A 15,112-nucleotide genomic window follows, 5' to 3' on the forward strand; every position below is an offset into this window, starting at 1 on the left:
TGACGTAAATATGATGTCGACAGCGAGCACGTAAGAGGAAGCTTTAAAATGCGGAAGCATGCCCTAGCTTACAGTACATCCTGTATTTTATAAGCAGTATCTGTCACAAAACTCTCCTGAGAACATTACAATGACTAATTTACCAGCAGCCCTGATTGTACCGGGATGCCTTTTATTCTTTTTTCAGGGAAGCTGGTCTAGATCTCCGTTCTCACCTAGTAAGTAAAATTACTCTATTGTTAATTATGTATAAGATATGTATTAATAATGAATAAGATCTGAGCTGAGCAACAAATATAAGCATGGATCTTAATTGTTTCAAATTCAGACTGGGGAAAAAATGAAGCTGTTTGTGAATGTAGTACAGTTTAAATATTGGGAAATAAAATATAATTTTTAAAGTGTAGAGTCTGGAAAGTTGGGTCTGGAAAATTTGTGGGGGTTCCCCATGCGTCATTTGTGACATTAAGATTTGTGCCGTTTTTTTTTTTAATCAGCCTGAATTATGCTTTTAAAAAAAAAAAATTATGTTGTACAGTACTGTGCAAAAGTCTTAGAATCCCGTATAGATTTTTATTTTGTGACTTCTACATTAAGTCAGTACAGAAACAGTTTAGATTTCCAAGCATTAGTTTTCCAGTGCAAAATTAAATGTTACGGGAAAATGCTCGTATGTCAGTAGAGAAAGCAGCATGTTACATAAGAGATGCTTTTCAGATTACAAAACATAACATAATGAAGGCTACTGGGTTTTGCTGCAAAAATAAAAAGCAAGTGCAAAAGTCAGTGTCCAGAGGAACTGTGGCTGGTTCTGCAAGATGCTCAGCAAAACCTACAGCTCATTTCCTTATAAAACTGCACACATTGTACCCAAAGACTGCTATTTTTTTTAAAGCAGTTGTTCATCCCACCCAACAGTGACTTTTTGTTTTATTTACTACTCTTTATAGCATTTTGCTTAAAGGGGCCGGCTCGCCTTTCCCAGAAACCTCTGCGTCAAGGAGCAAGTCACCATTTTTGCATCCATGGATATTCCAGTTTGAAAACCAATCCACAACAATCTGGCGACATTCTAAGCCATAGATCATAACTTGCAACCCGAAATTGAAAATACAGGGTGTTTCAAAACATTTGATATCCTTTCACAATCTAATAACTTTGCCAATTCTTGTTCAATTGACCTCAAATTTTAACAGCATGTGTGGAAACGGGTAAATTTTATGTTTTGATCTTTTTCGGTATAGAAATGCCACTCACTGGAAAAGAAAAGGCGTTTTGTGTGTTAGAGTACGCTCGAACACAGTCGAACAAGGCTGTGCAGTGTGCATTTATGAGAGAATCCTTTAAAAATGCACCAACTGCAATGCAGATTTGGACACGGCACAGAAAGTTCAAAGACGAAGGCTGTCTGTGTCGCAGGCGGCGCGTGTATTAAAAATTTGTGAAATCGTTCATGGAATCCACATACACTTTTTGAATTTCTAATTCAAATTTTGAGGAATAAATCTTATATTGCTCAACATTTACACCTGTTCAGTTTCATTTGCCTGGACTATGTAGTTTCTGGGATATTTGCATCTCAAATAATATCATATATATATATATATATATATATATATATATATATATATATATATATATATATATATATATATTTTAAATACCCTGTATTTTGTATAAGTAGTCATTTTTTAACATTCTTCTGACCGATCCATTCTATTTTCGTATGGTTATTCCATTGTAATGGACCAGAACCAGGCTCATCCTTCTCATGGGCAGCTACGAAGGAAAGAAAATATCAGGGATATTCTCTTCAAAACTTCCACATATGACACAAAGATGAACAAAACGTTCAAGATGGATTCTGAAGGGAACATTACTAATACTACTACTAGCAGTTACATGATTTCAAAACAAAAACTAACTGGGTTCTGGGAGAGGGGTGATTCGGCCCCTTTAATGAAGAAACATTTAATTTCATTAATTCCTGAAGGCATCTTTGCTCTACACCATTTCTTTGCATGTGCCTTAGACTTTTGCACAGCACTGTATATATTTGTATGTAAATGTAATCTGTTCTGTAAGTTTTCCATGGTGGGAAAGTCTTTAGAACGTCTTTAAATGAGGGTTTTGTTTTTTTATATAGCTGCTACTGCGTAGGTGATGGATAAAGATCTAACTTGTTCCACAGACGTTCCAAAACACGTAATGATAAGTTCTTGTAATCATTGGCAGGTTACTGTGGTATAAAATCTCATCTCATCTCATTATCTCTAGCCGCTTTATCCTGTTCTACAGGGTCGCAGGCAAGCTGGAGCCTATCCCAGCTGACTACAGGCGAAAGGCGGGGTACACCCTGGACAAGTCGCCAGGTCATCACAGGGCTGACACATAGACACAGCCAACCATTCACATTCACACCTACGGTCAATTTAGAGTCACCAGTTAACCTAACCTGCATGTCTTTGGACTGTGGGGGAAACCGGAGCACCCGGAGGAAACCCACGCGGACACGGGGAGAACATGCAAACTCCACACAGAAAGGCCCTTGCTGGCCGCTGGGCTCGAACCCAGAACCTTCTTGCTGTGAGGGAACAGCGCTAACCACTACACCATCTCATCTCATTATCTGTAGCCGCTTTATCCTGTTCTACAGGGTCGCAGGCAAGCTGGAGCCTATCCCAGCTGACTATGGGCGAAAGGCGGGGTACACCCTGGACATTCACACTCGCATTCACACCTATGGTCAATTTAGAGTCACCAGTTAACCTAACCTGCATGTCTTTGGACTGTGGGGGAAACCGGAGCACCCGGAGGAAACCCACGCGGACACGGGGAGAACATCCAAACTCCGCACAGAAAGGCCCTCGCCGGCCACGGGGCTCGAACCCGGACCTTCTTGCTGTGAGGTGACAGCGCTAACCACTACACCACTGTGCCGCCCCCCATTTCAAGATATGCGCAAAAAAAAAAACCCTTTGCTGCTCACTGTAACTCCACTTATTTCTGATTGGTTGATGGTAATTTAGTCTTTTGGCTCTTCACTGTCAGGTCCACAAACATCCTGGCTTACTTTTACTTTGGGTACTCAACCAAGCGATTAAATGTAAATGAATAAATGAGAACATTTCCCATGCATGTGCTACTGTGTTCTGAAGATGACGTCTCGCATTCCAGGTGCAGATGTGAGTTGTATCAGTATGGATTGCATGGTCAACATCAGCTGTTTGATCATTGATCTAAAGTATGTCGACTGTAACTGGACCAAAGCCCAGATGCAGCAGATAAACTACACTTTCAGCAGCAAGTAAGTCTGTGCAGCACAGTTTCCACTCCAGCATCTCCAACTCTGGTGATCTATTTCTGCTGCTTATGACTGACATGGACAAAGGTGTATTAATGCATTTCTTGCTCATCAGGTTTTCGCATGATTCATTCCGTGAGTGTCCGGAGTACCTCCAGGAGCACGGTCAGACTGTCGGCTGCAGGATCCCTCTTGAAGACCAAATGCAGCGGTTTAACCCTTTCTCCACAAAGCTCTCTGTTGGAGGAAATAGGTCAATCTATAAAAATTACACAGATTTAAAACAAAGAGGTAAGAGAAAACGCCAGAAGGACTTTTTTCATATGCAGTTCTGTCCACTGAGATAAATTGTACAGGTAACGTTTCATTTGTTGCCTGCGCATTAAGGAAGGATTGTTTTACTTGAATTACAAGTGATGTTTGATGTGTCAAACGTGTTAAAATTTGTACTAATTCAATCAATTATGAACATGCTAAAACATTTGTTTGACTAGGATTGGGGAAAAAACACACTAAGCTCGTGGGTTTGTTTGGTTGGTTGGTTGGTTGGTTGGTTGGTTGGTTGGGGGACTAATGATCCTGAAAAGCCCATGAAGCATTTTTAAATTTTTTTTTTTTTTACAGTGGTTGAAACTACAACCTAACATGATCAGAGTTATTACATTTATTACTGAGCTTATTAAGTTCAGTAAGTTATTACTACTTAACTGAGCATTTGACTTTAGGAAGAAATGCCAAATTGAATACAATGGGAGTTTGAATAAAAACATGTTCTGCGAGTGAAAGGTTTGGGAATAAAAGGCTATATCCTCTCAATTAATAGCAAAAATACTATTGCCCAATTTTGAATAATAAGCCCACTATGTGAATAGTAGGATTATGTTCATAGACTAATTTTTGAGCATAAGCCAAATGGTCAAATCTGTACTAAGGTGGGACGTGGATTTTAAAAACTTAAGTAGAAGTTAAAACTTTGAAGACGCATTAGATTAGATTAGATTACATTACAGGCATTTAGCAGACGCTCTTATCCAGAGTGACATACAACATACTCGGAGCAGCCTGGGGAGCAGTTGGAGGTTAGGTGCCTTGCTCAAGGGCGCTTCAGCCATTCCTGCTGGTCTGAGGAATCGAACTGGCAACCTTTTGGTCCCAAAGCTGCTTCTCTAACCATTAGGCCATGGCTTCCCCTGCCCTAATAGTAGAGAATCTGGGTTAGATACACTACCGTTCAAAAGTTTGGGGTCACTTTGAAATGTCCTTATTTTTGAAAGAAAAGCACTGTTCTTTTCAATGAAGATCACTTTAAACTAATCAGAAATCCACTCTATCCATTGCTAATGTGGTAAATGACTATTCTAGCTGCAAATGTCTGGTTTTTGGTGCAATATCTCCATAGGTGTATAGAGGCCCATTTCCAGCAACTCTCACTCCAGTGTTCTAATGGTACAATGTGTTTGCTCATTGCCTCAGAAGGCTAATGGATGATTAGAAAACCCTTGTACAATCATGTTAGCACAGCTGAAAACAGTTGAGCTCTTTAGAGAAGCTATAAAACTGACCTTCCTTTGAGCAGATTGAGTTTCTGGAGCATCACATTTGTGGGGTCGATTAAATGCTCAAAATGGCCAGAAAAATGTCTCGACTATATTTTCTATTCATTTTACAAATTATGGTGGTAAATAAAAGTGTGACTTTTCATGGAAAACACAAAATTGTCTGGGTGACCCCAAACTTTTGAACGGTAGTGTATGTATGCACATAATTTAGCAGAGGATAACTCAACTGTTATAGGCTAATTTGAACCCAAGGAACAACTTTGGACGTGTGCCAAAATCGCTATCCGGGGCAAACAGGCCAAAAATCACCGATCCAAGATGGCTGCCGGGAGCCAGATTGAAAATATTTAGTTTTTGAACCACTCACCACAGAAGTATGCACAATACCTCATTTTATGGGCTTTTGGGTATGGGGAATCCATTAGTGACGACATTTTCATGATTGAAGGAAACAGGAACAAGTTATGGTCAAGGGCAAGGTTAAAAAAAACAAACACACACCAAAAATTGGCCAAAATTGCAGTTTCACAGAAAACACGTGAAAAAACAGAATAACCCTACCTCAAACATGAAATCATGGAATTGGGAGACCTATGCACATAATTTAGCAGAGTATTAAGAAAGCAAGCATTTTGATTAGCATAAAGAAATTATATTTTCAATCATACTATTATGATCAATGGAATGCTAACTTAAAGTGAAAAATACAAAACAAAACTTATTACTTTAGTAGGCAGCAATATCTCGAGGGCTTAAACGTTTAACGGCCAACAATACAACTTTTAACATCACATTATTACTGTTTGTGTCACATAAACCAGGGTCAGGAACATGAAGAGTAATGCAATAATAATACCGTAATACCGGCCGTCATCTTGGATTGGTAATTTTCAGGCTGTTCGCCCCGGATATCGATTTTAGCACACGTCCCAAGTTATTCCTTTAAATTAGCCTATACCAGTTGAGTTATCCTCTCCTAAATTATGTGCATACATGTCTAAGCCAGGTCCTAGACTATAAATAATGTTGGATACATCAAATCCAGCTTTCAAGCCATAAACATTATTACCACTTTAACACTGCAGTGCTTGCTCATGGATTATATGCTGTTTGTATGTCTAGTGAAGCTCAACCCTCCCTATAACCTCTCTGTGAACGCGAGTGATAGAGATGGAGAGGTCTGTGCACGCTGGACAGTGCGTCGTACCGGTATCATGCAGAATTGTGAGAGGTATAAAGTGGGCTATCAGAAAGCCTCTGGCTCATGGAAGGTAAGCAACCTGGATTAATGCAGAGACGTCAGATCTGTGGCTGTAACGTTATTGTTGTCAGGGAATTTCAGTGACCTACATAATCGCTTCTGGAGTTATGGTTAATAAACATGAATATGTATGCATCAAAGGATTATGTGGACTGGAGTGTAAATACAGAGGGTAGTAAAACAAGTGCTATAATGTATAAGCAACATGGATCAGTATCATTACTGTAATGTGATCCACTCCAGTTAATCCATGACCCAACTGTGATTGTGTTGCATTTAGGGTGTACATTAAAGGATATGGGACATGGATTTTATTCTGGGTATAATTTTGTATAAAGGACATAAGAAATGCCATCTAAATCACTGCAGGGCGTCAAAAATGTGAAAATCATCACATTATTCAAGTTTTTTTATACATCAGCGTAAAACAAGGATTCGTTAATGAGCTAGGTGGTCACGTGACCCGTGACCAGTGCTGGGAATAACGGCGTTAGAGTATAACGGCGTTACTAACGGAGCCACATTTTGGGTAACGGAATAATTACTTAGTTACTTAATCCATATTTGTATCGCTGTTACCGTTACTCGGGAAGTAACGTGATGCGTTACAATTTGATATGGGCGCCTTGACAACATGAGCATTGGCAACACGGTACCGCAATATATAATAATAATTATGTACCAATATGGCTTTTACATTCTCCCATTCACCCTTTGAATGCAAGAGAACAAATTGTGATTTGCTAAGATGTTCTAGGTGGGTGGAGTCGATTGTGTTTTCCCGCTACGCACACACACGCGCACACAGAGATGGGGAAGAGACAATGGCAGCACCAAGCCGCAAAGTCGCATTTTCGAACTGGAAACACCGGCATAATTTCACGTTGGTTGAAGTCAAAGGCAATAATGTTTATGTCCAATGCAAACTGTGCCCTGGAAACAAAGTTCTGTAAATGCGTTAGTAACTGCGTTACTTCACTAGAAAAGAACAGTTATCCTCGTTTATCTGTAAGCAAAAAAAAAAAGTAACGCAATAAATACTTTTCCTGGTAACTAGTTACTTTTCTAGTGAAGTAACGCAGTTACTAACGCAATTACTTTTTTGGAGAAGTAACTAGTACTTGTAACTAATTACTTTTTCAAAGTAATGTGCCCAGCACTGCCCGTGACGTAACAAAAACTTTCCAAGGAGCCAGCGCTTGGGAATCTAATGTAAACAGGTTACCGAAATGGACACCATCGACAGTGATATTCCCGATGTTTCACAGAGATGTGAAGTTAGACCCGATCAATTCGAACCGATAGCTGGAAATTCACATGAACATGGATCTTGTCTTTACTCTGACGGGTCAGATGATTCTGAGAGTGAGAGTTCATTCAATCCCCATGAAACTGAAAGCGGTCGGCTGGATAACACATCCTGGTAAGTTAAAAACAATTCTGCTCAAAGGCTAATGATCTGTTGAAAGAAGTATTATTTTTGTATCATACATTGAAAGTTCATCATAGATCTAGCTAAAGTCCGTTGGAAGCTTTTTTTTTTTTTTTGCTGATATTTTTCAAGATTGATTGAGATACAATGCTTCCAGAGTCCATTTACAGAAGTAAAAGCAAAACAGTAAACGATAGATAATAAAATTACATAAAATAAATGGGGAAGAAAAATAATAAGAATTAAACAATAGTAGAAATAAAATATAGAATAATAAAATGAAATAAAAGTTAAAAAAAAAACTCTTCTACAACTTCACCACAACTCTTCGATTCGGTACGTAAACAAAGAAGGACAGATATAAGAGTAAATGAGTCAGAATTATGATAATCAATAATTGATACACCCAAAATTATAATACTAATCCTTACCTCGGCTTTCAGACGCTTAGCGAATGCACCTCGTGGTGGCCGTAGCACTTCTGGTTTCACTCCGCCGTCTTGTTCCTGAATTGGGACGTTGGGAACGGCTCCATCTTTAAGTAGCCTCTTAAATTTGGCTTGGAAATTAATTTAGTTCAGTACCTGAGTATTAAAGTTGAAAGAATCCTCTGTGAAATGGTCCGAACACAGTTTGTGGGAAACAGTAGGTGCAAAGTTTTTTCTACGGCAGTAGTGAGCCCACACTTTCCTCAGCTTCGGGTCCTTGGGGAATGCAAAAAAACGTACTCCAGGGCATTTCCCATTGGAATTATTGCAACCATAAGCAGCACAATACACCATGATGTCCAATGTATGATGTCCAATGTACTTTAAAGACTATAAAAACAATTTTCTTGTCATCCACTTCTCCATTCATCTACCCACTTGTGCTGTGCCCGAAAGTTTTTGTGACGTATGATCACGTGACAGCGGCTCTTCCGGTTGTAGAAAATGCATATCGGAAGTCGAGCAGAAATGCCATATAATCATCACGAATATAACGATTTTGCTGAATTTAATAGATGATTTTGTATTTGTTGATGCAATTAATTCATATTTTTAATGGAAAGAAACTGATATAGCGTGCATTTATGTTTCATGTCCCATATCCTTTAAGGTCTGTCTGTGTGCCAGAGGGTGAGATGGAGAGGGTGTGTGTGTGTGTAAGACTCAGGCTTGTAGTACTCAAATCCAGGACTCGGACTCGAGTCCAACTCATGCCCTGATTTTAAGGACTCGTGGCTTGACTTGGACTTGAGCACTGATGATTCAGACTGAGACTAACTGCATTCAGACTTGTAAATTAGAGATGAGAACTCTGATTTTTTTTCTTTATTTTTTTTGTAACATGCCATAATAATTTGGCATAAGATATTTATATCTACATTCATTTTTGTGCTAATTTTGTGCATGAGCGTCACACCTGCGCGCCTTGACACATGCATCAGATAGACTCTCGGGTGCGGTCCAGACAGCATGCGCGCGCCGTAAACAACTCGCATCTGCACAGGATTAAGGCACAATCAGCGCGCCTATATAAAAACTGTGAAAACACACTTTGCAAAGTATTGAGTTGCATTGCTGACACATTACTGAGCCTTATTTCCTTGTTTGATTTCCTGTTTCTCGTCTTTGATTCTGCCTCGTCTACGATAGCCTGTTTGTGTCTCGCTCGACCTTTTGCCTGTTTCACTGTTTTACGATTTTGCCTGCCGTTCTGGATTGTTCACCTGTCTTCACACCTTCTGCACTTACATCCGTCTCCCAACCATCTCTGACAATACTTCGCACTCCCTGACAAAGAGAAGCACATTCACCTGTTCATACGTCATGTTCAGGAACAAACTGTTAATGACACCAAAACAGCCACCGTCAAATGGTGCGGTTGGAGTGTCGGACTCGACTCGAAATTTTCTTTAATGACTCGGACTCGAGGTTTAGCGACTCGACTACAACACTGGTAAGACTTTGTCAGTGGACGTTGTGTGCTCTTAAAGATGGAGTCCAAGCAAAATCTCGTATGTTGTTCTTTGTAGTGTGCGTCAGTTTACCATTTTTATGCTGCTTGCACGTTTCATCGTGGCGTTAATTGGAATTTATTTAGCATTATACAGGTCATCTTCTATCAAATGAATAATATCACTTCGATCTTTCTGTCCCGTACAGTTCTCCACTGACGTGCCCTCCTCTCCATACTGCATATCTCCTGTCTCCAGTAGAGTCATGTATACATTCAAAGTACAAAGGAGCATATCGACTAATTGCGGTGGTTCTGAATTTTGGAGTGATTGGAGCAATCTAGCACAGTGGGGTGAAAACAAAGGTACCGGAGTGTGGAGAAGTTCAGTACACCAACGCTATAGTGGCATTTCAATATTTTAGTAAGATCCAATTCACAAACTTTCTTCTTTGCCTGTATTTCTCTCTAAATGTAACGATTACAGCACAGCCTCCGGTGTACTGGCAAGTGTTCGGCTCTGTTCTGGCAGTCCTTATCCTCATCGGCCTTTCTTTACTGTTGTACTATAGTGAACGGTAGGGCAGATACACACATTCACACACAATTTTAGGAGTGTCTTGGCTGTATTTATTTATTTTTTTTTAAAGTCTTGCCCTTATTACTTGAAGGATTAAAGTTGTTTTCGTTCCTGTGACACCTGACCCAAGCAAGAGCCTGCAGGATTTATTCAAGAAACATAATGGCAATGTTGAGGTATCTGCACATTTGATTCTTTATCGTTTCTTGAAATAATTTAAGCATTTAACAAAATGATCCCTCACACCATTTCTAAATCTTCCTCCTCAGAGCTGGGTTTATATCTCCAGAGAGCTGAAGGATGCTTTTGAGACAGATTACACGGAGACACCATGTGTTGTATGTGAATCAAGTCCCACTTTGGAGACTAAAACTGTGGATGGTCCTATGGAGCAGCCTGTCTCTTAAACCTACTGTACTGTTATTGCTGTTAATGGGTCCAAGCCAACTGGAAGAGTTACATTTACCTTTACTTCATTTGGCTGATGCTTTTATTCATTCAGAGAGACTTACAACTGAAACAGGATGTATTTGTGATATTGAACATTAGTTCACCCAGTCCTTATAAATAAACCTGATTGTGCTACTTGAAGATCATCGAAGTGTATTTTGGCAGTCTTGAATGCTCAGGTTCTTCATTCTGCCTTACTTGAATTACTATAAGTTCCTTTTCTGTTCTGATAGTGAAACACAACCTCAGCCAAAGTTGATGGAGGCCTGCTGTAAGAAAGATCTTGATGCCTGTTAGTAGCAGGTTTTGCTTGAAAGTCTTTAAAAGGCTTGACTTTTTTTTTTTTAAAACAGATGTCATGGTTTAAAATGTATTTTATTTTAATCAAATAACTGAAGACAAGCTGATTCCCCCCCCCCCCCCCCCCCCTTTTTTTTTTGGATGTCCAAGTGGTGCTGAGACAACAGTGCAGGCTTTATTGATAATTGGAGTACTTTTCAGTTCAAATCTGACCTTTTAAGATGGTAGATAACCAGCCCACTTGAGAAGGTGCTGCTGTCATTTCTTGTAACACCTAATCAGTCAGTCACAGTCTGGGTTTGGGCTTGTGGGCCAGTGCTGCAATAGATGATGTCTGACTATAGACCACAAGATTCTAGGCTTGACTTCTGGCTGGCTTGACTTTCCTTTAAACCCAGCCACTGGGGTTGCACAAGCCAGTGCGTACTTGGTGCCGGTTCTAAGCCCGGATAGATTACGGAGGGTTGCGTCAGGAAGAGCATCCGGTGTAAAACTTGTGCCAAATCAAATATATGGATCATAAATCCATACTGGATCAGTTTCACCCCACCAACAACCACTGCTGGTACTGTGGACCAGCAGGGTGCTAGCGGAAACTACAACCCCGATTCCAAAAAAGTTGGGACAAAGTACAAATTGTAAATAAAAACGGAATGCAATAATTTACAAATCTCAAAAACTGATATTGTATTCACAATAGAACATAGACAACATATCAAATGTCGAAAGTGAGACGTTTTGAAATTTCATGCCAAATATTGGCTCATTTGAAATTTCATGACAGCAACACATCTCAAAAAAGTTGGGACAGGGGCAATAAGAGGCTGGAAAAGTTAAAGGCACAAAAAAGGAACAGCTGGAGGACCAAATTGCAACTCATTAGGTCAATTGGCAATAGGTCATTAACATGACTGGGTATAAAAAGAGCATCTTGGAGTGGCAGCGGCTCTCAGAAGTAAAGATGGGAAGAGGATCACCAATCCTCCTAATTCTGCGCCGACAAATAGTGGAGCAATATCAGAAAGGAGTTCGACAGTGTAAAATTGCAAAGAGTTTGAACATATCATCATCTACAGTGCATGATATCATCAAAAGATTCAGAGAACCTGGAAGAATCTCTGTGCGTAAGGGTCAAGGCCAGAAAACCATACTGGGTGCCCGTGATCTTCGGGCCCTTAGATGGCACTGCATCACATACAGGCATGCTTCTGTATTGGAAATCACAAAATGGGCTCAGGAATATTTCCAGAGAACATTATCTGTGAACGCAATTCACCGTGCCATCCGCCGTTGCCAGCTAAAACTCTATAGCTCAAAGAAGAAGCTGTATCTAAACATGATCCAGAAGCGCAGATGTCTTCTCTGGGCCAAGGCTCATTTAAAATGGACTGTGGCAAAGTGGAAAACTGTTCTGTGGTCAGACGAATCAAAATTTGAAGTTCTTTATGGAAATCAGGGACGCCGTGTCATTCGGACTAAAGAGGAGAAGGACGACCCAAGTTGTTATCAGCGCTCAGTTCAGAAGCCTGCATCTCTGATGGTATGGGGTTGCATTAGTGCATGTGGCATGGGCAGTTTACACATCTGGAAAGACACCATCAGTGCTGAAAGGTATATCCAGGTTCTAGAGCAACATATGCTCCCATCCAGACGATGTCTCTTTCAGGGAAGACCTTGCATTTTCCAACATGACAATGCCAAACCACATACTGCATCAATTACAGCATCATGGCTGCGTAGAAGAAGGGTCCGGGTACTGAACTGGCCAGCCTGCAGTCCAGATCTTTCACCCATAGAAAACATTTGGCGCATCATAAAATGGAAGATACGACAAAAAAGACCCAAGACAGTTGAGCAACTAGAATCCTACATTAGACAAGAATGGGTTAACATTCCTATCCCTAAACTTGAGCAACTTGTCTCCTCAGTCCCCAGACGTTTACAGACTGTTGTAAAGAGAAAAGGGGATGTCTCACAGTGGTAAACATGGCCTTGTCCCAACTTTTTTGAGATGTGGTGTCATGAAATTTAAAATCACCTAATTTTTCTCTTTAAATGATACATTTTCTCAGTTTAAACATTTGATATGTCATCTATGTTCTATTCTGAATAAAATATGGAATTTTGAAACTTCCACATCATTGCATTCCGTTTTTATTTACAATTTATACTTTGTCCCAACTTTTTTGGAATCGGGGTTGTATGCTACTGCTGTGTGGAGAGGGGGAAGGCATGTCCAGAGGCAGTGGGAGAGGAGGAAGGATAGGAATGTGGAGGTGGCACTATGACTGGTAAAGGGAAAGAGCTGGCAGATATGATGAAGAGAAGGAAGGTGGATATACTATGCATGCAAGAGACCAGGTGGGACCGGAGAAAAGCCAGCAGCATCGGAGGTGGGTTCAACTGTTCTACCATGGTGTGGATAGGAAGAGAAATGGAGTAGGTGTTATCCTGAAAGAAGAGTATGCCAAGAGTGTTTTAGAGGTAGAGTGATGAGTAAGAAGCAGGAAATCAAAGGTATGATGAATGTTGTTAGTGCGTATGCCCCACAACTTGGGTGTGAGATGGAAGAGGAAGATGATTTCTGGAGTGAGTTGGATGAAGTGGTTGAAAATGTACCCGAGGAAGATTGGAGCAGACTTGAATGGGCATGTTGGTGATGGGAACAGCAGTGGTGATGAGGTGATGGGTAGGTATGATGTTAAGGAGCGGAATGTGGAAGGACAGATGGTGGTGGATTTTGCAAAAAAGATGGAAATGTCTGTGGTGAATCAATATTTCAAGAAGAGGGAGGAACATAGGGTGGCATAAGAGTGGAGGAAGGTGCACACAGGTGGACTATATCCTATGAGGTCCAATCTGAAAGATTGGAGACTGCAAGATGGTGGCAGGGGAGAAGGTAGCTAGGCAGCATCAGATGGTGGTCTCTAGGATGATTTTGGAGACTTAGAAGAGGAAGGAAGTGAAGGCTGAGCCAAGGACTAAATGGTGGAAGTTGAAAAAGGAAGACTGTAGGGTGGAATTTAGGCAGGAGTTAAGGCTAACACTGCGTGATGGGGAAGAGTTGCTGGAAGGCTGGGCAACTATTGCAGAAGTGGTGAGGGAGACGGCCAGGAAGGTACTTGGTGTGTCATTTGGTCAGAGTAAAGAAGACAAGGAGACTTGGTAGTGCAATGAGGAAGAGTTTGGTGAAGAAGTGGGATAGTCAGTGATATGAAGAAAGTAGACAAGAGTACAATGAGATTCAGCATAAGGCAAAAAGAGATATGGCAAAGGAAAAGGCATAAATGGTTAGTTGTATGAGAGATTGGCCACTAAGGAAGGAGAAAAGGACTTGTACCGATTGGCTAGACAATGAGAGCAAACTGGGAAGGATGTGTAGCAGGTTCGGGTGATGAAAGATAAAGATAGAAATGTACTGACAAGTGAGGAGTGTGTTGAGAAGATGGAAGGAGTACTTTGAGGGGCTGATGAAATGAAAATGAGCGAGAGAAGGCTGGATGGTATTAAGATCGTGAATCAGAATTTAGGGATTGTGAATCAAGAAGTGCAGTGGTTTAGCAAGGATGAAGTGAGGGCAGCTATAAAAAGGATGAAAAATGGAAAAGTAGATACCCAAGTGAGAGGATACCGTAGTTGTGGAGAAGTGTACTCGTACTGATTTTCAAGAATAAGGGTGGTGTGCAGAGCTGCAGTAACTACAGAGGTATAAAGTTGATCAGTCACACCATGAAGTTATGGGAAAGAGTAGTAGAATCTAGGTTAGGAAGAGAGGTGGTGATTAGCGAACAGCAGTATGCTTTCATGCTTGGAAAGAGCACTACAGAGGCACAGTTTACTTTGAGAAGTATAGAGAAGGTTAGGAGGAGTTGTATTGTGTCTTTGTGGACTTCGAGAAAGCATATGACAGGGTGCTGAGAGAGGTGGTGTGGTATTGTATGAGGAAGCTTGGAGTGGCAGAGATGTATGTAGGAGTGATGCAGGAAATGTATGAGGGCAGTGTGATAGTGGTGAGGTGTGCGGTCAGAGTGACGGATGGGTTCAAGGTGGAGGTGGCATTACATAATGATCGGCTCTGAGTCGTTTCTTGTTTGCAATGGTTGTCGGACAAGATTGGGCAGGAATCGCTGTAGACTATGATGTACACACAATGTGATCTGTAGTAAGAGCAGGAAGCAGGTTGAGGAGAGTCCAGAGATGTGGAGGTATGCAGTAAAGAAGAGGAATGAAAGTCGGTAGGAGCAAGACGGAATACATGTGAGTGAATAAGAAGGATGAAGGTGGAATG

At 40.7% G+C, this 15,112-nt stretch overlaps 1 protein-coding gene across 1 annotated transcript; it reads left to right on the forward strand.

Moving 5' to 3' along the window:
• The first annotated feature begins 41 nt into the window (after positions 1-41).
• Positions 42-10,935, forward strand: il2rgb (interleukin 2 receptor, gamma b). The gene is made up of 8 exons (XM_060927832.1): positions 42-218; positions 3,178-3,307; positions 3,420-3,595; positions 5,986-6,134; positions 9,704-9,860; positions 9,982-10,072; positions 10,166-10,250; positions 10,344-10,935. The coding sequence occupies exons 1-8, from the start codon at positions 131-133 to the stop codon at positions 10,479-10,481; spliced, it is 1,014 nt and encodes a 337-aa protein (XP_060783815.1). The 5' UTR covers positions 42-130; the 3' UTR covers positions 10,482-10,935.
• Positions 10,936-15,112: the final 4,177 nt, after the last annotated feature.

This window comes from Neoarius graeffei, chromosome 8 (assembly GCF_027579695.1).
Source record: "Neoarius graeffei isolate fNeoGra1 chromosome 8, fNeoGra1.pri, whole genome shotgun sequence".
NCBI classification, from domain to species: domain Eukaryota; kingdom Metazoa; phylum Chordata; class Actinopteri; order Siluriformes; family Ariidae; genus Neoarius; species Neoarius graeffei.